General features: G+C 42.8%; 1 protein-coding gene across 1 annotated transcript in view; it reads right to left on the bottom strand.

Moving 5' to 3' along the window:
• The window catches only part of PLA2G4B (phospholipase A2 group IVB), a 33,606-nt gene extending 10,796 nt beyond the window's left edge, over positions 1–22,810 (bottom strand). Inside the window, 17 exon segments of the mRNA XM_039534379.1 lie at positions 139–276; positions 2,457–2,570; positions 3,178–3,404; positions 4,996–5,132; positions 6,076–6,211; positions 7,198–7,235; positions 8,377–8,487; positions 8,622–8,749; positions 9,216–9,279; positions 10,779–10,821; positions 14,208–14,248; positions 14,863–14,994; positions 15,472–15,608; positions 16,715–16,787; positions 17,331–17,406; positions 19,809–20,020; positions 22,757–22,810. Of these exon segments, the coding sequence (XP_039390313.1) occupies positions 139–276; positions 2,457–2,570; positions 3,178–3,404; positions 4,996–5,132; positions 6,076–6,211; positions 7,198–7,235; positions 8,377–8,487; positions 8,622–8,749; positions 9,216–9,279; positions 10,779–10,821; positions 14,208–14,248; positions 14,863–14,994; positions 15,472–15,608; positions 16,715–16,787; positions 17,331–17,406; positions 19,809–20,020; positions 22,757–22,810 (1,861 nt within the window).
• Between the last annotated feature and the right edge of the window lie 4,871 nt (positions 22,811–27,681).

Here is a 27,681-nt window from a genome sequence, read left to right as displayed (position 1 = left end):
TCAATTGGATCTGGGTAAATTTGACCCTAGGAGTCTGGCTGTTTAGGACTGCAATATATAGGCCAGTGGCTAGCCAGTCCCATATTTATGTTCTCTATAGTTTTTTCATTAGGCTATATTCCATGAATAATAGGTCACCTTCCAGAAAGCAGATCCGAGACTCTGGAAGCTTCTTCACCAACCTCCCCATGAAGAACTCACTGTCAAAATTTTCTGATCGAATGAAGGCTCCGTATTTCTGAAATCCCACCTCGTAAGGTGAGAACTCCACCCATTCTACAAAAGGATTGACACACAAGGTTTTTATTATAATGCTAAGAGAGTAGGAAAAGAAAATGAGACTTACACAGATGGATAAAGCAATTCATAAATCAAACAATTTTGCTCCTCCCAGCTCCTCTGTGCTGACAGTAGCTTGTATATGATAAGCCCTACTACCCTCTTCATTAACATTTTGAGATGATGTACATGGAGACTAAATTGGTTTCTCATCTCAGGAGAATATTGTCTCTCCAGATAAGAGTTGAGAGACCCATTGATGAAGCCCTGGGTGGAAGCCCGGGGTTGAATGAATCTGGATACTCTGACATAGAGGCCAATTGGTGCCAACTGGCAACGAGTTCACTGTTGTGTAACAGAAACTCCTAACAGGCCTGACAAACTCACTGCCCCAACACACCGCTTTTATGGTGTTTATCCATAAACCATGTCATGTAAGATCTTACATGAAAGCCAGGATCATGCTGATCATTAATATCACTGTGAAACGTCTGTGTGGCTATTATGTAAAAAGTTACGTCCCCATAATGAAAACATGCTCCTAAAGTCTGAATCAAAGTATGGTTGACAAATGGGTTTTTTTTTCCAGACAAAGGGTATATATTCACTCATCTATCTTGTTTCATGTGTAAACTAAGCATTGTAAGTCAACACAATTGAAGCCCTATTTACATAGAAAGTCAACAGGGAGATGAAAAGTCAACAGGGAGGCAAGACATCAGAGACTGAACCACAGGGAGTTGTCCTGACTCTGGGAACAATGAACTTTGGGGATATAAGGAGAAGACAAAAGGACACCCCTTGATCCTGCACTTGCGGAAGGCAATGCAATTACATTTGTGAAAATGGGATCCCAATCTGCCCTGGTTGGAAACACGGTAAAGAACATTTAGGTGACATAAGACTGCTTTTAGACTGATCTCATCTATCTTGTTTCATGTGTAAACTAAGCATTGTAAGTCAACACAATTGAAGCCCTATTTACATAGAAAGTCAACAGGGAGATGAAAAGTCAACAGGGAGGCAAGACATCAGAGACTGAACCACAGGGAGTTGTCCTGACTCTGGGAACAATGAACTTTGGGGATATAAGGAGAAGACAAAAGGACACCCCTTGATCCTGCACTTGCGGAAGGCAATGCAATTACATTTGTGAAAATGGGATCCCAATCTGCCCTGGTTGGAAACACGGTAAAGAACATTTAGGTGACATAAGACTGCTTTTAGACTGATGGCTACTCTGTTAAAGTTAAGTTTAGTCTCTAGAAAGCAGGTATTGATTTTGTTTTATATGTAATCTTTCTGTTTCCATTATCCTTACTCACTATCTCTTAAATCTTAACCTTTGATAATAAACTTAAGATGGATTGTTTTCACTATAAATCTCAGTGCTGTGATGTTATACAAGAACTGGTCCTGGGTTGAATCAGACAAGCTGCTGTGCACACAGTTCCCTTGGGGACAGAATACCTAGTATTTCTATGAGTGTTCAGTGGATAAGGGCTGGACTCTACAATGAAATGATTCAAATGGGGGGTGAGGGACTGGGGTGAACCTAATGTTAAGCTGCGAGGCAAAATAAGTGCTGGCATAGCCCATGGGAGACTGTTTTGGCGCTTAACAAGCTTAGCAAGGTGACTCACATTCCTGAGCATGCTGAGAACCATCACAGATGCTAACGCCAAGATTTTCAAAAAATGTGCGCCTAACATTGGACTTCAAAGCCCAGATACAGGCTCCTAAATAAGATCAGATCATTGCCTGTTTAGATATTTATATGGCCCTCCTCACAGTAGTATCCAAGGGCAGTAGAGAAGTACTCTTCTGATTTTACAGATGGGGAACTAAGACACAAGGTACATTAAGTGATTTGCCCAAGGTTACACAGAAAGTCTGTGGCCCACCTGGAAACTATACTCCAGTCTCCTGAGTCTACATCCAAGTTCCCTGTCCATGTCCAAGTGCCCTATCCACTAAATCATCTCTCGTCTTCAAAAGTAATGAGCACCCAGCAGTTCCCAGGTAAGGACAAATTCCTTTCTCACTCCAGTAAAAGGTGAACTTTCCAGAACTGGTGCTGAGCAGGAGGGGATTTTTTCCCTTCTCAAAATCTCTTTAGCTTCTCTGACCCATAAGGAACTGATCTCAGAAACAAGGGTAAAGCTTGGAACACTTACCTCTAAATTTAAAAGTGCTGATTTGTTCCGCTTTGACGTTGAGGATTGCATAGAGAGGCAAGGGGTTCTGACCCTGATCCACAGCCTTGCGCTGGTCTGACAGTTTACTCTCCTCTGGCTAATGAAAGAGAAACAAAATATCACAAAGAGCATAAGGAAAATTGAAACAAACAATCTGAAATGCAGTAAGAAGAAGCTGCCAACAGAGACTACCTGGGCAGCATAAATAGATGTGTTAATACCAAATGCATGAATCTATTGGACACATTTTCAGAAGTGGCCTCCAAATCTCTGCCTGGATTTTTTTTTACACCAGGTAACATTTTCAAAAGCATCTGAGTGATTTAGGCACCTAACTCCTATTGATCTTTAATGAGGCAGAGGCAAATTTGCCAGAAGTTATTAGTGATTTTGATGACTCGGCTTTTGAGCGCCCAACTGCAGACACCTTTAAAGGTGGCTGATTTTCAGAGGATGGTTGCTCAGCACCTTTCAAAAATCAGTTGATCACTCAAAAACTGAGGCACTCAAAATCACTAGAGGCTTTGGAAAATCTTAAGTCACCTTTGAACATAGGACTTAGGCACTTTGATGAACTTTATCCACCTCTATTTCTGAACAGTTATATTTTAGGAGACTATATGTTTGCACGCACCACATTGTCATTAAAGGCTCAAAGAAACAGAGAAATCATTTTCCTTAGCTATGGCATAGCAGGTACATACCTCATCATGTAAAAACGCTTCCTGAACAAGTGACCACAGCTCTGTAAAAGATGACATGTGTCCTTCTTTTGCCCTCTTAATCATCTCTTCGTGATAATGCTTCAGATGCTCCATGGAAATAACATTCATCTTGCACTTCATCACCTGTTTCTTTGCTAGACTGATTGGCCCTTCCAGAGTTTTCTGTGACCAGTCACTATTTTTGTACAGGTTGGTCATGGTCCTGAAGCAAAGAGGTGATGTTAACAAAACAAGAATCGGTTTAATAATAAAAACACACTGCATTTACCTAGTGTCTTCCACTCAAGGACATCAAGGCACTTTACAAACTTTGATGAATTAAACCTCACAACACTCCTATGAAGCAGGTGAGAATTATTTATGGATGTTCTTGGTTTACAGTATTCAGATCCAGATCCAGTGTTCCTCGAAGAACTTGGGGGTGTTTGGATCTGAGGGCTTGGATTGGACCCCATGTCCAGAATTGCTATTCCTATTTTGCCGATGGAGAAACCCAGAGAGTTGTTAAGCATTTGCTCCTAACCCCTTGGACTCAGTGCAGGGTTTATACTGACTGCACCGGGAGCAGGATTCCTGTCCTAAATACATCTGGTTGGAACATTTATGACAAAAATGAAATTTTCACTGCAATATGCTGTTTCAGCAAAGCCAAAACGTTTCATGAAGCCATATCAGTTTTGCTGGTTTTCATCAGGAAGGAGAAGGAAGAAAGTGAGACAGAGAGAGTGCTTTCTTATAGTCTATAGCCTGGTTAGGGCTCTGGCCTGCGCTGTAGGAGACCCCGATTCAAAGTCCCTGCCTGATTCAGTGTGATCTGGGATGAAAAACTGTTCTAACTTAGACAGAACTGGGACTTGAACCTGGGTCTCCCAAGCCAGTGACCTAAACACTCCACCACCTAAAAAAAAAAAAAAATCAGGTTTCAATCCAAAAACAGACATTTCAATATAATTCCATTTTCACAATAATCGTCAAAAGGTTTTGCTTTTGGCCCAGCGCAGAATGACACCAAATTTCAAAACTTCAAAAGTTGCTGAGAAACAGAACTGTCATTCTGTGGTCAGTTCCAATCCTAAGTGACTTCCCCAAATTTACCAAAGAGTCAGTGGCAGGGCCAGGATTGGAAGCCTCTGTTTATATACATGACTTAGGCTATGTCTACACTACCATGGTAAGTCGACCTCAGTTATGCAACTCCAAATACGTGAATAACATAGCTGGAGTCAATTTAGTTCAGGTTGATTTACTGCAGTGTCTACATCCACACTGGGTCAATGGGAGACACACTCCCATCGACTTACCTTACCCTTCTCATTCCAGGTGGAGTACAGGGTCGATCAGAGAGTGACCTGCAGTCAATTTAGCGGGTCTTCACTAGACCCACTAAATTGACCCCCAGTGCATCGATCGGTGGTGCATCAATCTGGCAGAAGTGTAAACATAGCCTTAGGCTGGGAATATACAAAAGTGATGGGGAAGAACAGAGTATCTCTGTGTGAGGGCAAGTAGAACCTCTGTGTTTATAGGTTCTAAGGCTTTCTACAATGATTTGTGTTGTTTTAGAAGCGAGGGGTTGAAAAAAGGGACAAAACTTGGAGAGATTTAGCAGTCCTAAATTGAAATTGTTTTAAAAGCCAACTCCAAGTTTTAGCAATGGATTAGGAGCATTCAAGGATCTAAACAAGTTACAAGCATTTGTCACTGCACTGAAATGTCAGAGTCACAGCCATTCTGGAGCTGTAATTAAAAATAAATAAATAAATAAATAAATAAAGCCCCTCTCTTGTCCTCACCATGTTGAGCCAGAAGTACCAGTGAGATATGTAGCACAGTCCAAGAGATTCAGCTTCTGGAGACCTAAGAGGTGGCCATACATTGCTGACATTGCCCTGACACTTCCTCCTGTTGCCATGACAGCTATCACTGGGATCTGTTGAAAACAAACATTAACTTTAACATTTAGCTACCTGCCTACCCAGAAAAGACAACTGAAGATCTGGGGTTGGAGTCAGCGGATATTCTTGGAGAATGCTTAAATAGAACCAACGTTTAGTCAGTCCTCAGGAGAGTCATCTTATTCATTGATGTTAGTGAGGAGTGAACCTCAAAAGGTATGTTGGGGTTCCATTAGTCTCAACTGAACCCTAAAAAAGTTTAAAATTTTGAATAAACATGCAAAGTCTCCTTCTTCTCCTCACCCATTATCACTGGCACTGTGATGATTTATACCAGATAAGAATTTGTCCCTTAGCATCAAGAAAATTTTTAAAAGATCTAATAATGAAAGAATTCAAGGAAGTCATGGTCTGCTTAGTGAGCTAAGAGCAAGGGAAACAGTACATTCATCAAATGAAATTATTCTTTATTAGTTACTTAACTCTAACAAAAACACATCTAGAAAGGGAAGTGTTAAATTCATCCTGGTTCTTAGCAGCAAAGCAGATACTGTGGAACAACAAGAACTTTTTGTGAAAAATCAAAACCAGAAAAATTTCAATTCAGAAGTGCAGGCAGAATGTCTTATGGGAGTTGAATTTCTGGGGCCTCATGCCCCCATTCTCCTCTATGGACCAGGGTCCCTGGCTGGACTACACTTCCCATTTTCGGCCAGCCCTAATGTTAAAGCATGACATACAAGGCAGCATTTTTAAACACTACTCAGTGTGCATAATTCCAAGATCCTTAATCATTTTTAAATACAGCACTTTGGTGTTCTGTTCCAGCTCCATTAAAATCGATGGATTTGCCTGCAACATAGAAGGGCTGTAGATGAAATTCACTGGGAATGGCACAGATTCAGACTCACCAGATCTGAAATATATTTTCCTCTCCCATAACCTCACCCCAGTCACAGGACTGACTGACTCACAAACCTCATGCTCATGCAGATCTCTCCTCAGCTGAAGAACCTTTTTCAAGGCACTAGCAACCACCTTCTTCCTTTTCTGCAAGAAATCTTGCTCCTCTTCACACAGATTGTACCCTAAACGCACATCTAGAGTTTCTGGGCTGGAACATACATAATGATATGTAATCACACAGGCCCAGATTAGCTTATTAAAATTGCAACATACATTTTCAGCAACTAAGTTCTATAAAAAATCATGATTCACCATTCAGATTTATAGACACACAAACCAGTCCCACATTCTCAGAGCAAACTGACATTAGCCTCTTCACGCTTTTGCGTTGTCTTGGAAACCTATCTTTGTTTTTCACTAGAAAGTCCAGTGAGATGAATGGAATTTCAGCACATATCTGGCAGGACCAGCCTGACAACAACCTTATTCTCCAAGCATATCTGGTATTTCAGTCATTGAAAGATAAGCTGGAGAGAAATCTCTTCATGCCTCTAATTAGGTTTCACACCAGCACCCCTGCTATATCTGCTATGCATCTTTTCTGAGATATGGTGACCCGAACCAAACACAGGATTCCATGCGAGGCTGCATGATTGACGGATGTTATTGTAATATACTATGCTCTGTATTTTCTGTTCTTCATGCATCCTAACATTTTACTTTCCCTAGTTAGTGCTCCTTTCTATTGGCTTCACTTGGGCCGGATTTCTTGTTTTGGAAAATAGCTATTTGCATTGAATAACCTCTTGAACCTTGCTTTTTAAATCCTATCCGTTTTTTTCTATTGCTTTCCTGCTTCTCTGACTCTGCTGTGGTATGTTTAAGAAGGCTCTGTGCTGAGACGAAGGATTTTAATTTTCTCATTCACTTTAGGGCCTTTGTGACTAGGTTCCTCATAGTTTTCAAATTCTCCTTTTCCACTTAATGTCATGGTGTTCATTTATGTTATGATTTTCCCCAAGGATGTTTACTACATTGTGGTCCCTCTTACAGTGGCTCTACTATAGTGACTTATTGAACTGAGTTGTGTGTGTTACTTAGGATTAAGTCAAGAATTGCCTCTCCTCTCAAGTGCTTTAGAATTAGCTGCCCCAAGAAGCAATAAGAACTTTATGGAGAAAGAGGATTTCTTACCAATCATTTACTTGGACCTGCAGCTCCAACTTTGTACCCTAAAAGCAAAGAATTACAATATTAAAAAGACAGGTAAGATTTCAATAAATGAACAATGGTGATTTAGTGAGAGGGATGGTTTTTCACTCCCCAATCTCCGTGTCTTCGGAGATAAATGGCTTCCCACCCTCCTCCTCTGTTATCATTGGGAAGGAGAAGGAGAAGGGCAGTAAATAAGCCTACTGCCCCCAACAGATGTTCTAGGCAGCCTGAAGTTTCAGCAGCAGTGGAACTGACAGCATTGTTTCTGGTTCCACTGCCGAATGAGTGGGATAGGCCACCCGCCTCCCTGTGGATGCCCAAATGGAGTGGTGGAGCAGCCTGAGCAGCAGTACCAGGCTTCCCCTCACACCAAGACAAATGTTAGAGGAAGGGGGCCAGCCAGTCCACTGAAGACCAGGAAGAGGGAGAAGGGATATAAATCACTAGGTCCCACCAAAAGGCTGCTAAAGATAAGAAAGAAGTCAAGGCCTGCTGAAGAGGGGAACACTGAGACTCCTAGGGATGGGGGGATCCAGAGGGAGTCAGAAATATTTTCATTTTCCCTTCTCCCTGGGAGAAAGGCTCCTGAGGGATTAATTTCTTCACTCCTTAGCCTCACCCCAAGACTGCCATGAGGTTTGGAAGAGGAAGCACGGTCCCCGCTGGCAGAGTAAGAGGAGATGGTTGGATTGGTGCTCCTCTATCTCTGCCTGGTCTATTAGAACTGGAGGAGCAGTCACCTAGCCAGCTCCAGGGATGATGGGTGACACAAATGTCAATCAGCCAAACATTTTTAAATTAAGATTAAAAATATCCAGCTGGCCGGAGAGCACCTCTACTCCTGCTGCTCAGGAAACTTAGTTTTGGGCACACCCACCCCTATTCATCATCTTCGTAAAGGGACGTCCCAACAGTGCTCAGACCAATAAAACGTCACTACTCTAAAGACAGTGAACTCTCCGAGACAGCATAGCATCTACAAAGCCTCAATAACCTGATAATTTTATCCCAGCTTCCTGTCCACCCCACTAGTTTATTGATAAATTAAACAGATTACCAATTGCTATAATGCTTAACAGTTATTTTCCTTTATTCATTCAACCGACCTTTATCTTTGCTCCCTTCAGCAAAAGTCAATGTAAATGACGACACCCTCACCTTTTCTACAGGAAGGCCTACTTTCACTTTCTGTCCCACCGCAAGTAATGTCAAGGGTATTGTTAAGGAGTCATCCGAATTGTCTTCATTCTCTTCTGTATCTGAAACACACTGGGGGAGGGGGAATTTAACTGTTTTATCTGGAAGCAGGAAACATTTCAAATCTGTTGAACAAATGAGCAGCTCTGATCCACTGTAAATGTGTGGGAGAGTTGTAACAAATGATAACGAACAGAGGATATTACCTGCAGCCTGGCTTTTAGTATTGGCTCCCAACTCTTTATGCAGTGAAAGCGGAAAGTATCCAAGTCCATAGTTGTTTTCTGTGTTCCTTCATATGATGCATCCACCGTAAGCACAATGTTTTTATTCTCTAGAGAAAATAGATTTATACAGGGAACACAACTGACTCTGGAGTATAACAATCAACAAAGGTGGCACACTTCCTTCTGTGCAGATTACGTCTTTCACACAATCCTTCAGCAACCAACCAAAAATGACCAGTAGCTCATATTCTCATTCAACAAAAGGAAATTTGAGACATATTGGCCTTCCCACTATTGACTTGGGGGATCCCCTCCCACTTTTTCCCACCCATGAAAGCATGTGCCACCTTGGTAACTCTATCCCTTTTCCTTAAAGTTAACGGTTAAAATTGAAAGAGGATCGAGGCTGAGAAAGACAGCTCAGAGGCTTTCATTGCACCATATTTTATTGTCATTCAAAGGGCTATTTAGAAACAGTCCTCACTGCGACTTAATGTGTCTGCAGCTGGAAATAACAGGTTACTAAAAGGGTAGATTTTGTTGCCTGCTACCCTAGCCAGGAAATGGACTCACCTTTCAAATACTTTTTATTCTCCTCCTTGTCCACCTGAACTTCTAAGCAGCAAACTTCACGCGACTGTGAGTGACAATCAGTGAAAGAATGGATGATAAAGAAATCTACTAATGGGGGTGAAGACTGGAGACATGGACAGCTGATGGGTTCTTGTGCAGTTCATATCATAATCAGAGCATGTATGTCAGCTTCCCACTGTTCCTGATTGAGGTTACTTCAACTATCTTCCCTATAATTTATTCCAATTGATCTCTAATGCATTGTTAATGCTACAGTGGCTCCTTGGGACATTTCAGGGACAACTTATACTAAATCATTAACAAAAACACATTCAGACAGCATGGCTGGAAAATTTATGTCCAGAAGATTATAGTCTTACTCCTTATTCAGGAAATGAAGGGATAAAACGTGATTTCAAAAGACAACCTGGGATTGGCAGTTGTAAGGAGAGGTTCCTGGGGAGTGTACGCTGCCAGCAGCTCTTCCGCTGGCTGATAGGGTGCAGTTTGTGCTCCCTAGGCACTGGGCCAGCTAAGGGCATACCTCTCAGCAGTTCAAAGTAGCGAAAGTGGGATGCAGTGCCACTCAGGTTTGGCCCATCCACCGCTCGTAGATAGACACGGAGAGGCAAATGGGCCAACCCTGACTGGTGCTGCGAGCCAGTGCACCATGTCACATGCCATCAAATGGAGGGATTGGGGCAAAGTGACCTACAAGCAAGAGGGGCTTTAAGGGTCAAAGTGAGATCCCTGAGAAATCCAAGACTGTTGGGAGGCATGGCCCAGGAGGATTGGCAATGTTTCATGTAACACCTGCTGGGTAATAACATGAAAGACTCCAAGCTTGTAAAACAAAATTGGCCATTTATTAAGAGAGGCTGCAACTGCGGCTAGCATTCCAACCATATGCATGCAGAGAGCCTTCCAAGTGCCTCCTCCAAACTCTTCCCTTCTGCAACCCGTGCTCTTCCCTCCAAGTTACATGCAGGTTGCTACAGGAAACAGCCTCGCCTTCACTCCACCCCACTTAAGGCTAATGCCAACGCACAGTACCTACATGCCTCAGCCATATTGTGGCTGGCCTTTGAAGAGGCAGACCTAGGGCAAGAAAAAATATTTGCACCCTCCCTACCCTTGTGATGCTACACATGACCCAAAGTAAACAGAATAAAGACTCTCATGGTGAATACTTTCTAGCAGATCTAGAAAGAATCACTGTCTCGGAAACCCTGCTGATCTGGGTCACTGCTGCCTTTACAAACCACATATGGAACAAAATCCTAAACTCATTTAAGTCAATGATAGTTTTCCCATCAACTTGCCAGGATTTCATACATGTTTTGGAATATTTATTTGTGCATGGAGAATGCAATGCTGAAAACACACCAGACGTGAATCCCTACTTCATTTCTTTCTTTCTTTTAAACCCATGCTACTACCTATCATTTTGACTTATTTCCTCTGTATAAAGTACAAAAAAGGATTTTCAGGCACAAGGAAAAGAAACAAATGAAGGGAAAACACATAGGGCAGGAACAAAGGAAAAGTCAAACTTAAACTTACTACTAGGACACCGTTTGTAATGAGCTTCTCAGGAGGACCAGGACTGAAAAAACAGAACCAAAAAAAAATCAAACCAATTTTATTGAGTTGAAGAAATGTTTTTAAATGAGCACTTGTCAGTGTACAGTTAAGAACAAATGGCTTCCCCGTTTAAAAATGAATGCAAAACACTAATGTATTCTGAGAGCCCTAACATATGGAACAGAAATATGGGCACTCACTAAGCAGATTAAGCAAAACTTTACAAAGTTAGACAATAGAGATACATAGCTGCTATCACATTGAGAAACCAAAACAAAAAACAAAACAAAAAAACCTAACACAAAAACTAACAACTGAAGGTTAAAACTTCCTCTTGGGATAAAGACAGTCCATAACAGAGCAGACCACCTAGACTGGTGCCCTGGTCAATGTTCCCTCTACTTTTTTTTATTTATTCAGTGTATGTATACGACAGGAGCTACAGACTATATTGAGCACATTTTTGTCCTTGGGCAAGCTTACATTTTTATTTAAGTGAGGATTGTGTGCAGGGTGTGAGGAGAAGTGTGCAAGGGGTATGTGTGAGTGTGTGAGAGACAGAAAGACAGATGAGGTCATTGTGTGTGCACCGGGGGTGTAGGGATGTGTAAGGTGATTGTGTGTGCATGCAATAGAGGGATGTAGAGGTGTGTGTGCACATATGTGGTGGGGGAGGGGGCTGTGCAGGGGACATTGCCCCAGGGTGGCTACTCTCCAGTATCACAAACTAGTCCCTGCAGCCATCCACTCTGCAGCAGCAGTAGCCCAGCCAGGGGCCTGTGCAGGATATGGGATGTGTCAGACTGCACCTGTCCCAGGCCGAGGTTCTGAGCCTCCCCCTCCCCCCCCCACAGCTGGGCTATCCCAGGAAGGGGCCTGGCCACAACTCCCTCCCCTGTTGCCTCTCAACAGCAGAAACCACTGCAGCACTGGAAACCAACTGCCAGGCAAGGAGAACGGGGGACAATGCCTTGGCTGCATCAGGCTTCACCTCCGGAGCTGCCACTGCCCTGAGCTGGCACCACAGAGCCCACCCAGGTCCCTCACTGAGCTCCTGCACAAGGGGCATCCCAGCACCACCACCTCCTTCCGGCCAGGGGAGCATGGAGACCAGGAGCACTTCCACCACTCTGCAGTGGGGAGGTGGGACTGCACACACCCTGTGCTGGGGGTGAGCGGAGCAGGTTCTTAAGGGGCCGTACCACATCCCTGCTGGGGCCACACAGAGAAGACATGAGTTGTATGGTTTCTGACCTGTGCAACATATACAAGATTACCACACGGCTCCACGTGTGTGCAGCTTACAGGGAACATTGGTCCTGATCCATCTAGATTCATATCCTGCCTGTAGCATGATATGATGGGAGAGGCATTCATCTGAGCAGCTTTGGCATTGGACTGGTTGCCTCAACTGTTCTGCCATATCTCACCAGTTGGCAGCCTAATGACCTACGCTCAATGCACCACACAGGTTCACTCCAACCTCATGGGAGCAGATGGAGCCCACCCCAGGGTTCTCGTGTTCTCCTGTGGCACTCAGGCCTAGGGTCAGATGGGCTATAGTGAACCATCCCCACTTGAAACCAAGTGCTATGGAAGCCACAAATGTCTTTGCCTCAGATCAACCTGATTTGTGATTAACTGTAGTGGAAGCCAGCACGTGATCCATGAGAGGAAAGCAAAAACCACTATAAATACAAATTATGCAATGCTTTAAAGTGGGAGGAAATATCCTGTCTGACTCCTCCAGATTATTTATATCATGGTCATCTAGGAATCCTGAACGAGGATCAGGATCCCATTGTTCTAGGCACTATACAGACAAGCATTAATAAAAGATAATCTTTGCCCCAGAGAGCTTACAGTCTAAGGCCTCGATCCTGCGAACACTTACGCATGTGGTTGTTTATTACTGTGAGTAAATCAATGAGCCTACACTCAGTAGTAAAGTCAGTGAGACCACTGAAATCAATGGGACTACTCATGGCAGTTGTAATAAAGTAACTTTGCTGTGTTGGTCCCAGGATTTGAGAGAGACAAGGTGGGTGAGATAATATCTTTTATTGGACCAACTTCTGTTGGTGACACACACAAGCTTTTGGCTACATGGAGTTCTTCTTTAGGTCTGGGGAAGGAAATGTCAGACACTCTGATTTCACAGTAAAGTAAGCACAGGCATAAGAGTTTTCATAGATACATAGATTTTTAGGCCAGAAGGGATCATTATAATGATCTAGTCTGACCTCCTACATAACAAAAGATCATAGAATTTCACCTAATGATTCCTGCAGCAAGCCTATAACTTCTGTTTGAGTTATAGCATATCTTTGGGGAAAACATACAATCTGAATTTAAAGACTGCATGATGGAGAAATTGTTCCAATGGTCAGTTACTCTCATTGTCAAAAAAATGTGTCTTGTTTCTAGTCTGAATTTGTCTCACTTCAGCTTTCTCTTTATGATTTTTTCTGCTAAATTAAAGAGCCATATATATCAGAGATCTCTTCCCTATGTAGGTACTTGCAGAAGATGCTTATGTCACCTCTTACCCTTCTCATAGATTAAGCTAAATAGTTCTGAAAGTCTCTTATCATAAGGCATGTTTTCCATTCTTTTTCATTCCATTCTTTTCTAATCATTCTTGTAGCTGTTTTCTAAACCATTTCCAATTTTTCAACATTCTCTTTGCAATGTGGTCACCAGAACTGGACGCACTATTCCACCAATGGTCTCACTAATGCATACCACCACCTCCCTACTTGATATTCTTCTTATTTTATACATCCAAATACCTCATCTGCCCTCTTAGCTACAACATCACACTGGGAGCTCATGGTAGTTATCTACCATTACTCCTAAATCTTTTTCAGTGTCACTGCAATCCAGGATGCCCTCTCTCATCTTGTAAGTGTGACCTACATTCTTTACTCTAGACCTTGCATCTGGCTGTATTAAAATACATCTTGTTCAACAGCATCCACCTTACCATGCAATGCAAATTGGTTTCCGTAAACTGACTTATCCCAATGTTATTTACCATTCAACCTATTTGTGTGTCCTCTGCAAATCTTATCAGCAATAATTTTATGTTTTCACCTAGATCATTCATAAAAATACTGAAAAGCACTGGACTGAGAACAGACCCCTGCCCACTGGAAATGCCTGCAATCGGTGTACAAAACAGATAAATGGAGTCAACGTGTGTTGGGATAAAGAGGTAAAAATAAAACGAAGTTAAGCAGTAAAACTGTAATCTCAACTCTCCTCTTTTTTTAAAAGAAATGGAGGAGGAGGAAGATACATTTCCAGTATTACATTTATGTTGATCCTTGTTGTGAATTTATTGTTAGCACCTTGCCAGTCTACACATACCACTCATGGGCCTACAACTTTGGACTTTTTACTCACATTTGCTCCATCTTGAATTCCACTTCCAGAGACTCCTGTTTCTGAAAAGAAAAAGGAAAAATACGCATCTGTGGTATTAACCCATTCAGACCAGAACTATCCTAGCTTTACTTTCTGGACAAATCTCTTCAACCAGACCCTTGATGGATTATCAGGGATGTTATCAAATTATGCTTCCCTTTACTGCTGGCCAATGAAAATGAGACTCAAATGAAAGGAAATCCACAGAACCTGACAAAACGAACCCCTCTCCCCCTGAAATAATTGTGTCATTTAGGAAATGTATGAGTTTTCCTCAGGTTTTTTCACCAATTTTTCACATTTTTAGGGAAGCATCTGAGCATGGGGAGAGTAAAATTAAGTCAAAGGGTAGAAAGCTATTGATTTGGACCACATAAGATAAATAGCACTTTGGACAGACCTAAATGATAACAAGTTGTCAACATTTTTTAGCTTCTCACAAAGATGGTGGCATAACAGAGAATACATGTTTGTTTTCTGAGTCTATGATAAGAGATTTTTGCTGCCATTGCTAAAAAACATTTAATGAAACAGGACAGGGGTATCAGCTCATGTAAAGCCAAAGCCAGGTCAGTATGAGAAGCAGATGAGACGGGAACATCCTGCTCAGCTCTCCTAAAATTTCAGTTCTTACCTCTGATTTCGAAGAGAATATCTCATAGGCTACCTCTCCAGGCCTGACTTTAGCAACATCAAACATAACAGTGAATTGTGGGTCATCTTTGGTGAGTAAATCATCATCATAGACTGTCAATTCTAGGATATTCTGGAAGCAGAAGGGAAGATGTGTAAGAATTCTATACCCTAGTTAAAAGAGACAAAAAATTAGGTAATCTTTGTTACATTATCTTTCATCTGAGAGAAGAGAAGAACAAAGGAGGCAGTGCATTCCTTCATGAGCCTAGCAATGTGGAACTCAGTCATTAACTAAATTCCAAGAAACTGATGCATAATGATTCAGACAGTATCTTTTCAATCATCTATTGTATCCTGTGATGGGAAAAATGGTACCTCTCTGGACAGCCTTTGCTGTCACCCAATTCAAGGACCAATTACTTCAGCTTCTCCATAACCAAGACTGTCTCAAATAAATCACCTAATCTCTGTTTTACTCTGCACAATCAGCTCTTTGGAATTCGGTCTCAAGAGCATTTCCTTAATTTGTCTAGTATGTTTGATCAGCAGAATTTAAAGTGAAGCCTCTGGACTCTTCATAAGGATGAATTCTCATTGTCTTAACTACCTTGACCTCATTCTGGATCCTGAAGTAAAAGGTCTCATTCCAGACAGGGTCATCAGTTTTCTTGATGGTTTTGGTCTTGACCTTTTTATTTGAAGCTGTTGGCAGCCACAGGCTCACGTAGCAATCAGATGCAGTAACTCCAAAAGAAAAAGAAATGACATGCCAGTATTTTATATCAAATACTTAAAACTTTTTTCAGTCTTAGAAGCAGACATGAATGACATTACCTAGCAGGCTTTGGGGAGAAAAGAGAAATTGTCTATTCTAGAGAAGGGGAGAGGGATGGATGGATGATACCACAGAGCTGCGCTCCATCCAGTATCTGTCTCTGACACTGACTATACCTGATGCTTCAGAAGAAGGTACAAAAAACCCTACAGTGCCCAGTTACTAAATAACCTGCCCACACAGAAAGTATCTTTCTAGCCTCATAAGAGGTTAGCTTATGCCCTGGAGCACAAGGGCCACTTATTTCCCTTCAGAAGCTCTAGGCTATTTTTTAATCTTTATTATTATTATTATTATGCATCCAGATATTCTTATTAACCACACACACTTACTTGAATAATTCTGGAAGCTCACTCAATTGCCTTTTTGCTCAGGGGCTTGGTTGTAACATTCTATCTGAAAAACTCCAAGACACAAAAGGCCACTCAAAGATACATAGTGTCAGGTCTGTCATTTTGGCTGCATACTCAGCACATATTTAGGACTGGCCCAGCAGATTGCTTTTCTTATCAAGGGAGAATCAATATAATTGTGTGTGGCTGAGAATCTGGAGACTGCAGAGACCCCAGAACACATAGGGGTTTAGGCTGCCCAAAATTCTCTATCTTGCCCTGAGACACTCTAGAGATTCTGAGTGTGTGTGGTACCTTATATCATCTTTTTAAAGCATGTGGAACATTTGCATTTCATACAGATTGGCTGGTGAAACTCCAGTCTATGAGTTGATTTATCCACATGTGAAAACCATAAACAAACTATCCCAAGCAGATTAACAGACTGCAATGACTGACTGCAAGGACAATCAAAAGGACACACAGTTGGGAGTCTTCTGTCCCACTAACTCCCTGAAAGACTATGTCCTCACATCTGCAGGTACTTCAGGTGTTTGATGCCTCCCCCCACTCCCCAATAATAATCGAGGTGCAACCTTTTTAATTATACTGCATTTGCTTCTCAAATATATTGCTCACAGTCAGTGAACCCTGGGGAGTACTGACGGAAGAACACAACTCACAGAAGTCTTTCGAGGCAATGTTCCTGGCTCGTATGACTCTCACAGAGAACAGGCAGTTGGGAGAGGTTTTGATCTGCAGAGAAACCAAACACAAGTTTCATCAGCATAAAATAACACAACATTAAATATATTCAAAATAGGACAGAAAAGGGCCTTTCTACTTATGGTTTGCTCTGATTCTTCTACTAGTAACTATTGTTCATAGTGGAAGGATACATTGCATGACTACCAGCATCACCGTTATCCCCTGAAAACTGGTCTTTAAAATGGTTTTCCTCTCCTCTTAGAATGAAGAAACCTTGGTCTAATTTAATAGCAACAAGTTATGCCAGGGAATGTATTACAGGCTATTGGGTGCTTCTTGGATGGATGAAGGTATGAGCTGGGAGGATCCATAGTCTCAGCCTCTGACAACATTTACAGCCAGGCGCAACATTTACAGTCAAGTCAATGCTGCCTCATCTTCAGACTTCCTGAGTGCACTGATGGCTGTTGAGCATCTGTTGGCAGCAGTGCACCACTGACCCAAGTTGAGCCAAAACTGAGCCTTACATAACACCAACCCTGGCAGCATGTAGCTGCTTGAATGTGCTTTATCTAGATACTTATACTGTACCCCACTGTGATATCTGGGCACCTTATAGGTTTCTAGCACTGCATCACCCTGTGATATCAGAGCACCGTTCAGGGATCTAGGCATTAGGACCCATTTTTCACCAAGTCTCAAGATGGCCTCAATTCAGTGTGCCCACAACTGACTGTGCTATGAAAAATCACATTTGCACACACTAACAGAATAGCTGGGCCTTGGACACATTAGTAGCTAAACTTTTTCTCTTCCAGATAGGGCATTTAATCCTTAATCTAGGGTGTCGTTACTATAGTGTTTATTCATAAAGAACTTGCTTTCAAAGGCCTAACCTACAAACTGACCAGCATAGCTATTCTGAAATAATACAGCTATAAAAGAATAACTCTCCTGTGTGGACCCTCTATTCCCAAATAAAAGTATTTTTATTCCAGAATAAGCATCATTCTACTTTGGAAATAATTCACTCAACAATAGCTATGCCAGTCAATTTCCCCATGTGGACAAGGCCTAACAAACAAGGAAATTGGCTTCCCAACTGTTCCTCTGAGCCAATCACAAGAGTTTGACTTACATATGCAAAGACTTATTAACATCTGAATGCTGGATTGTACAATCAGTATTTCTGGCAGGATTTCATTAACATCCTAAAATGAGGTTTTAAAACTAATGACACCTCCACCACAATATGGGCCATAGTCTACTCTCAGAACTTGTCCACACTGGAGAAATTCAAACAGTAAATTGTCCCCTTCAATCAGTACAAATGGTCTTGTGTTCAGATACAAAAAGTGCTACAATCAATTGTTGGGAGGGCAAATAAATACAGCAAGTGCCCTGGGACTGTATAGGGTAAACAACAAGAGAGTCCCAGTTGCTGCAGACTGAATCAATTGAGTGGCAGCACGGATGAATCTTTGTTTCACCAATGATGAGTTGTCAGTTGCAACAGTTGTCACTTTGCCTACTTTCCCCCCCGCCCCACCTCTTGGGGTTCTGTGGCATTAGAGTGCACACATCTACCAGAGCACCAGTCTCCCCTTTAAAGGGTTGGAGTGTTCCCCTTTAACTTGAGAGAGGTCATCAAAGAGGACAACTTGCTACACCTGAATTGGCTTAGGGCAGCCGCAGTGTGGATCCAAGGCCAACCAAATTGAAGGTGGCTGGTGGGGCTCACTGAATCATTTGTGCTGCAGTCAGTGCAAAACACTCAAGTGAAAAATATGTGATCCAAATTCACAATGGAACCAAGGCCTCAGTTATTCCAGGTTCACTCCAGTGTAACTGAGATAAAAATTTGCCCCAACCACTTTAGCATGAGCTAAAGGTAAGGTTTGCTGTCTTCACAACACAGCAAACTACATGGGACATTACATTTAATTCAAAATCATAAGCACCGATACAGTTTCTGAAAGATTGTCACAATATTCACGTACCTATACCTTTCCTGCTGCTCTGGAGCATCCTTCCCTTTCCCATGTGCACTGTATTTTCCCATTTTTTCCTCTCAGAATAGGCACACACCAGTGACTAGCACTCACGTGTACGTATGCAGAGTCAAATGTGTTCATTTCAGCACAACCGCTGAGCTGACCAAAACAAAAACAAAGAAAACAACCCTTTATTTTTGCCTGAAGATGAATATTGACTTCAGCGGGTGGTGGATTCAGCTCTGGGTGTAAATTCACAGACTTTGTGTGTAGTTCACAGACCTTGGCCTCCTTAGCACTCAAGTTTGTATAGATCTCACAGCAAAGGAAAGTGTTACGGAGGGTTTTGAAGGAGGCTAATGAGTTCACTTTGTGGATGGTTCCAGGGAGCACCTCCCAGGAATGAGGGGCAGCATGGAAGTAAGCACAAGAGAACTTGTTTGAAAATTTAACATACGGGTGATGGAGGCTGACATCAGGGCTGATCAGAGGCATGAGATGACCTTTCAATACCACACGAGAGATAATAGGTAGGGTGGGGAGAGGACATGAAGGGCCTTGAAAGTGAAAACAAGTGCTTGATATGATGGAGAAGAGGGAGCCAGTAGAGAGACACAAAGAGAGGGGTGACACGGTCAAAGTGATGGGCTAGCAAAGTGATCTTTGAGCAGCATTCTGAATAGATATGATTGGGGCAAAAGTACATTTGTCAAAGAGAGACAGAAGGATGATGCAGTAACCAAGATGTGAGGTGACGAGAGCCTGGGCAAAAGTTTCAGCTGTGTGGATGGATAGGAAAAGCAGTGTCTTACAGGCAGTATGCAGCAAGAATCTATAAGACTTAGACATAGCCTGGATGTGAGGAGCTACAGAGAGGTCCGAGTCAAAAATGATGTACAGGTTAGGGCCCTGAGTGACAAAGAGAACTGTAATGATGTCCACAGTGACTGAGAAAGGAGCTAGCAGGAATGGTTTATCATCTACTTGTGTCAGTATCAAGTCAAGTTCAAAGTCTCAGTCATTTTCTTCAAGGAGCTCATTGGCTTGGGTCCAGTGTATCTGAAAGATCACTTACCGCTCAGGGATGAAGGCCAGAGTTGACAACTCCACTCCTCTGGCCCACGGGAACTCTTTACAATAAGGAGAAAGCTCATCTGTGCAGGAGACAGGATTTTCTTGAGGATTGTTCCAGGACTGTGGAACGAACTCCCACAGGAGCCAAGAACCATCATAAACCTCACCACCTTCTATTCCAAATGCAAAGCACATTTCTTCAACCCATCTTCTCTAACATAAAGAGAGCAACGCATACACTTAAAAAAAACAACCCCCAAACCCTACCTAAACAACACACTACAGAGTACACGCAGTTCACCTGATGGAGAAAATATGTGAGAGAGAGCAAGTCACATGTGGCAGAAGGTAGTCAAACCACTTAATGCAGCACTGGAAGGCACTCTGATACTACTGTGATGAGGGCAATATAAGAACCTGCACAGAATAGAATCTGCTAAACCCCTATAATCCTGCTCCCGAACTCCCAAAACTCATTGCCTCACTTGCCTCTCTAGAACTTTGACAGGTCATCGAAGGTCCATTCCACGCAGCCAGTCACATCCTGGGCCTGATCTTCAGCCTAGATATCAAGACTGAGGCCATCACAACCCAGCCACTGTCTTGGATAGACCATCACTTCATTTAGGCAGTGGTCAGAGACCTTCCAAGTCCCAGGTAACAAAAAAGACCAATGATCGTGATTTGACCACAAACACTGATGGATTCCAACAAATTCCAAAGCCCGCTAAAATACAGCAGCACTCCACCAGGGGGTGCTGGGGATACAGCAGCAGCTTTAACTAATAATAGCAACCAAATGCACAGCTTCCATCATGTACCAAATTTATGATTTTGTTCAATGGCTTTCAGCACTCTCACTATAAAAAGTGTTCCAGCACCAGTCTTCACCCATATCATGAAGAATCAGGGATCTGGTGAATAATTATCGTACTACCCTGGCCTCAACCATCGACAAAGTGGCCTCCAGATGCCTCCTTCCTTCCCATCACACACACAGATTTTCTGGGTTTTATGACACCCTGCACTGGATGAAGAGAGAGGGGTTAGAAAGTTGAGTGCTGAAGGGTGAAAAACAGAGGCTGATACAGGCAGGATCAAACATAACAAAGTTTTCATAGCCTTTATGAGGCTGAATTACAGGCCAGGAAAACCTTCTTATCCATAGCATCCATTAAAGCTACCAAATTCCACTCCCAAGGAGCTATCCAGAGTGGGAGACCACTTCATCAATTCTGAATGCTTACAACATGCATCAGAACTGAGCACCAAGCACTGTGAAGAAATAACACATATTTGGCTGAAACAATCACACATTCTGGAAGCCTCGTCAGATGACACAGATCTGCTTCACTTGCAGCTGCCAACCAACAGGCCCCCTGCATTTCTGGAGTTCAATACATTCAATCATCAAAAAGTTCTGGACACCCTATGGGCATCCTATCCCAAGACTTGTGAATCTGACACATACCCTTTCTGGACTTGTGAAAGAGTCATGAGCAACTAGCACCACTCCTGACCAAAACAGCCAACACGTCATTCAGAATAGGAAGCTTCCCTTCCTCTTTCAAACATGCAATAGTCCAACCAACACTGGAGAAACCCTCCCTGGATACACTGGTTTTAGATAACTACTGCTCAGTGTTGAACCTCCCATTCCTGAGCAAGCTCATAGGGAAGCTAGTTAGATGAGCTTGTAGTCAGCTTTGGCTAAAGCCAACATCATAGACCCAGCACAATCTGGATTCAGGACAGGACATGGAACTGAAACTGCTTTAGTGGCACTGATGTATGGTCTTCTCCTATCAATAGATAGAAAAATCATAGAAGTGTAGGACTGGAAGGGTCCTCAATAGGGCATCTAGTCCAGTCCCCTGCACTCAAGGCAGGAATATATAATAACTAGCCTTGACAGGTGTTTGTCCAACCTGTTCTTAAAAACCTTCAATGACAGAAATTCCACAACCTCCCTAGGCAACTCATTCCAGTGCTTAACTACCCTGACAGTTAGGAAGTTTTTCCTAATGTCCAATTCTCATCCTCCTGGACCTCTCCGCAGCATTTGACACTGTTGACCATGAGCTTCTGCTGTCTCATCTGACAGAGGTGACAGATCTAGAGTAATGACTTAATTGGTTAGTAGCCTTCCTAGTAGGAAATGCTCAATAAGTAGTGATGGAAAACTGCACCTCCACTACTAGACCCTGACTTGTGGAGTCCCACAAAAATCAAGTCTCTCTCCAATCCTTTTCAACATCTACATGCAGCCATTAGGTGAATTGGTCAGATGACATGGACTCAAGTGCCAGCAATATGCAGATGACAAACAGCTCTACCTATCCTTCACCACATACAGGGCCGGCTCCAGACCCCAGCGTGCCAAGCGCGTGCTTGGGGCGGCATGCCGCGGGGGGCGCTCTGCCTGTCGCCGGGAGGGCAGCAGGCGGCTCCGGTGGACCTCCTGCAGGCGTGCCTGCGGAGGGTCCGCTGGTCCCGCGGCTCCGGTGGACCTCCCGCAGGCGTGCCTGCAGATGCTCCACCGGAGCTGAGGGACCAGCGGACCCTCCGCAGGCACGTCTGCAGGAGGTCCAGCGGAGCCACGGGACCAGCGACCGCCAGAGCACCCCCTGCGGCGTGCTGCTGTGCTTGGGGTGGCGAAATTCCTAGAGCCGCCCCTGACCACATATGACCACACTGCTACTGCAAAGGTGGCCCAGGGCTTGGACAAGATCAGCACATGGATGAAGAACATCTAGCTGAAGGTGAACTTCAACAAGACAGTGATGAGGCAGATGAGAAGAGGAAAGTTCTTTGAAGAGTTCTTTGTCTCCTTTGGTGATTGTTTCACACCCACCATAGGTCAGTTCAGTTTGTAGTCTAAGATCACTTTTGCATTCCTCATTGATTCTAAGCTCTCACATAGCAGCGTATATGAGTAATGCTATCTACCATATCTGGTTGGCTTGGAGGCCCTGTCCCATCCTTGAGGATGATGACCTTCATCACCTTTCCTCTAGACTATAGCAATGCAAAATACCTGGGCATGAAGCCTTCACTGCTTAGGAAACTCAAACTAGTACACAATGCTGCAGCACATCGCCACAACAATATGGGCTACAACAAGCACATCACCCCTATCCTCTGCTCTCTACACTGGTTTCCCACAGAATACTGAATCAGGTTCAAGATATCAGTCCTTATCTTCAAAGATCATCCTAAAGTCCTAGGCACAATGGAACTCTCAACAATAAGAGCAAAGCTCATCCATGCAGAAGACAGAGTTTTCTCAGGGACCAATCCAAGCTGTGGAATGAACTCTCCCAGAGATTAAGGACCATCACAAACCTAACCACCTTCCACTCTATGAGCAAGGCACATTTCTTTGACCTTGTCTTCTCTAGCATACGAACAGAGCAATTAGTACATTTAAAAAATCCTCTGCCAAAACAAGACGCTCCATTGCATGTGCTTCTCCCTCTGGGAGGAGGATGAGAGAACAAACAACATGTGACAGATGTTAGTCATATTGCTTAATGCACTGCTGGAAGGTGCTTACATGCTATAGTGATAAATGTAGAGCAAGAACCTATGCAGAATAGAATAGAATTTACTCCAAATTATCTTCTCTCTCCCTTCTCTCCCTTCAGTCCCCAGGCCTAACTTCTCCCTTTGTGCTAAATTGTACCATTCCCAAGCTCCCCAGTGTGCTACTGGGGAATGTACAGGCTGTTTCCTTTTCCTATTCTTAGCTTCATGCCTTTCATCATGCTGCCCCCTACATCTGGAAAGCTGGCCCTGTCCCCACCAGCCAAATACCCTCTGTCCTTCCACAAACCCCTCTTTAAAATCTGTCTCCCCAAGCAATCCTTGCTCCTTTCTTCTTAATCAATAATCCCCCACATCCTCCCTTTCCTGTGCTGCTGTTCTATTATTTAGGCTGTCAGCTCCTCATTGCAAGTAATGTATGTTATTGACGTTTAGAAGGCAATAATTCACAGCACTACAGAACTATTGTAGAATCACAAACTTTGATGAACGAAAGGTGCAGGGTCCTCACCCTTCCCAGTCTGTTTCTGTGCCTTGAGCTGTAGCTCTCTAGCTGGTTAGGAGCAGGGGGTAGCTTTGACTAGATAGGAAGAAGAACATGTTTGCCCTGAGGTCCCTTAATCATGTTCTCATCAGTTCTTATCTCTCGCCATTAGAAATCACCTGGCAGCACACACTCTTCTAGAATATACTCTTAACACTTGGAATGGAGTTTGAAAAATATTATGCCATAAACACACAGGAGATTTCTCTTCCCATCTTGCAGTATAGCAACTCCTGATGTACCCTACCTTTGTTGGACAAAAACATGAGGAGAGAGAAAGCTTTTTGTTGTTTTTTCAATATTTTAAGACAAAGAGGCAATGAAATTACATCATAGGGTAGACATGTTCCTAAAGTTTGGGCCCCCAGACCTCTGTATGCTGTGTACATTACTCATCCTGCTGACCCTGGAAGCTGGAACCCAGTTTCTGGAAGGTTACAGTGCTAATCATTTGCTGGATCTGCTCCCCAGCTTCTAAAACAGTAATTCATATGCCTACTAGCACCAAAAAGATGGTACTCAATCATCTCTTCTGCTTATAGGCAGTCTCTCTGGGATACCAGTCCAAAACCAAAACCTTAGAGTTTTAACAAAGGAAATCAGGACATTTAGAATAATAAAATAATAAAAACTTGGTTCCAGAAATTTTGTATCAAATGTCAGTTCCACCAGCAATTTAGATGGATATCCACTTCCCCACTGCTTCTCTGTCCATAGGGAACTATTGATTTGCTTGCTTGATCAATTAACAATAAAGAGTTTACTGAGACCTTGTTTGGATATAGGACAAGGAAAAGCCATTTAGAAATAGAATCTGGAATTTACACATCAAACTCTAGATTCCAGATCTAAATGGCTCTCTCAGCCATAGTCTCAAACCAGTCCCACTATTGTCTCTACTATTAGCTGTTTCTCCTATGAGAGGCAGTTTCACAGCATGCAAAGTCCAGCTGGGAGTGCAACTTCTAAGATCAGATCTAGAAATAAAGTCCTTGATGTGTTCATGCTGGATCCCAAGTTGGCCATATTTCACCTTCATCCCATCAAAGCTAAGTAACTCTTTGGGCCAAAGCCAACCCTGCTGTGTAACTGCATTGCCTCTTTGATGAAGATTTTTCTCTTGCCCTCGCAGCAACCTGTAGTTAGCTCAATAGGTCTATATCGAGCAGTGGATACGACTACTCAGTGACTTCTAGCTTGGTGCAACTGTTTCCTTTGGTGTGATACAATTTTCTCCACTACTGTATAGAGGAAAGGGATGTAAGTAATACATCTTACATCATACGGAGTCACTCAACATATTCATCATTATTTTTGGATATTGAGATTTTGGTTCGGCTAATTATAAAGTAAGGCTGTTTCCCAAATTCAGAATGAGACATAATATCCTAAGAAATAAAAGCTATTAAGGAGGGATTGCTACAGCTATGCAGGAAGAGGAATTTCCATGTCAGAGGAAATTCCCTGAATTCAAAATTTGTTTTCATGCTGAATCAGAACAAATCACTGTGTTTTACATTTTTTCTAAATGAAATTTCATCAGAATCAACACATCCATGGAAAGTTTCAACCTTAACAAAACAGTATTTTCTGACAGAAAAATGTTCCATTAGAAAATGTTGGACCAGCGCTAGTGATGACTACAGCCAATACCAGAAGAAAAGGCCCTGATGTGAATATCAAATCAAAATTATATCATCACTTTGGACAGTAACCATGACCAAAACTTCTGTAGAAACCATGGTGATGCATTGAGACTATAAGAATAGTAAAGAGAATTTTCTAGATGTTATGATGTATTTACGCTTTCTACAGAACTCTATCTTTAAAAATAAAACCACTAGTCCCTGGTTTCTAACTATAATTGCCCTGTCAAGATGCTGAAAAATGAAAATGTCCCTTCAAATGCTCTTTATAAAAAGCATTAGCTGGTATAATAGGAAGCTAATGCCTTCAGAATGTACATGAAGCCTTCTGTCAGTATAAAAGATTCAAACTTAATTATAGGTACCCTGAATGAACAGGTCCACACCCCTTCTGGGTGGCAAAAGGGATTTGTAATGTTTGAATTGTTTTTAACCTATTATTCTTAACGTTAAGCTTTCAAACCATCAATATGTACCGCAACCTTAACTTCACCTCAAAGGGTTTTGTGTGTAAGAACGCTATAAATAGCACATGATCATCAACGATTCTCCTCAAGTTGCAGCATACAACACTGTCCCTCTTACTTTGTTTAAAACCTCAGAATGCCCTTTTTTCCCCTTACTTTTTTCTGAATGAGGTATAAGAGCTGGGATATTGGTTTTGAAATAACTCAGTCTGTACTGCCTCCACTATGCTGTAGACCCTTTTCTATCTGTTGCCCTCTCTTAAATACGCCTGTGAGAAAATAACTCAGACTGTTAACAATTCTGTTTACCTTTAGTAAAAAGTAGGAATTATCCCCTCACCTCCCAACAACACTCCTTAGTGGAGAGCACAAGCCCAGACATGAAGAACTTCCACTAGGATAGTGGAGGTACAGAACGACACCCAAATGCCACATCAGAACTAAAGCAGGACTAAAATATGCTGCATTCTACCACAGGCAGTCACATCGGCATCTCAAAGGATCCAGCCTGAGTCTGCTCCGGGGTAGGAAGTTATTTGATGAGAAGTGGCACAGATGCTCCACAGCAGCAGGGTTTCTGACAGTCACTAAGGATACTGGGTATTTTCTTACCTTACCCGTAGAGTTCTCCATTAATTGCAAGTTAGGCTGTGGTGATGATGGCAAAATCCCAACCGACTTTTGAGCAACAGGGCTGTTGGCTGCCAGGCACACACACAGCTTGATGTTGCCTTTACACTGATACACCCAGCAGGGCAGGTGTAATTTATAGAGACTCTGAGATCCACCCCCGGACTCCTATATGCAGAGAAAACAGTCTGCTGACGTGTGCCCCAGTACTTGGGGTGAGGGGAAAGATGCAGCTATCATAACACTTCATATGCCTGGTGGCCAGTAAGTGCATACTACCACGTTCAGAGGGGTTATCCCTAACATCTCTACCAAATCATGCCTACCCATAATGGTTTTTATCCAACACTTCCAAAAAGCACAATACTTCCATAAAGAATGAGGATGGGAAGAAATCCTTGAATCTCAGCCACAGATGTCTACGGTGAAATGTCTCATCCCCAGATTCTCAGCTCAGCCCATTCTGTACTGGGATTTTTTTTTTATATGTAGAGTTTTGAATCTTTCTATTTACCAGCATAACAGGATTTCCTCACCTGGCGAATGGGCTCTAAAGAAGGGGGGGTTCCCAGGCTAGCTCAGGAGTGCATGCGGGACAAAGGAAAAAACCCAGTGAGGGCAGGGAAAGCAGCTGCTCATAATCTGTGCTTGTGGGTAGAACACTGGGTGATTCCTTGAAAGCGCCTACCTTCCCTCCCTGCTCCCAGGGTAGCCTCTGAAGCAGCTGGTGTAGCAGCTCATGTGTGCAGGCCCATGCAGCTGCACACCAGCCAAACTATTCTTAACTGTGCAGCATTAAGCTCAGCCACGAGAGTGGAGATCGCCCAGCCCCACAGAGCCACCAATGGACATCCACTACAAGTAGCATGCACCCTTACAGTAAGGAGGAGGATGGGGAGAGGGAGCTTCCTGAAAGAGGGCATTAAAAACAGTTAAAAGGAGAATGGAGGGAGAGGAAAATACACTGGTAAGAAACAAGATAAGAAGGGGAAAAGTAGAATTAAAAACAAAGGAGAGGAGAGAGGAAAACTGGACAGAAAA

Source organism: Mauremys reevesii, linkage group 4, assembly GCF_016161935.1.
Source record: "Mauremys reevesii isolate NIE-2019 linkage group 4, ASM1616193v1, whole genome shotgun sequence".
NCBI classification, from domain to species: domain Eukaryota; kingdom Metazoa; phylum Chordata; order Testudines; family Geoemydidae; genus Mauremys; species Mauremys reevesii.
This window is presented reverse-complemented; position numbering and strand designations above follow the sequence as displayed.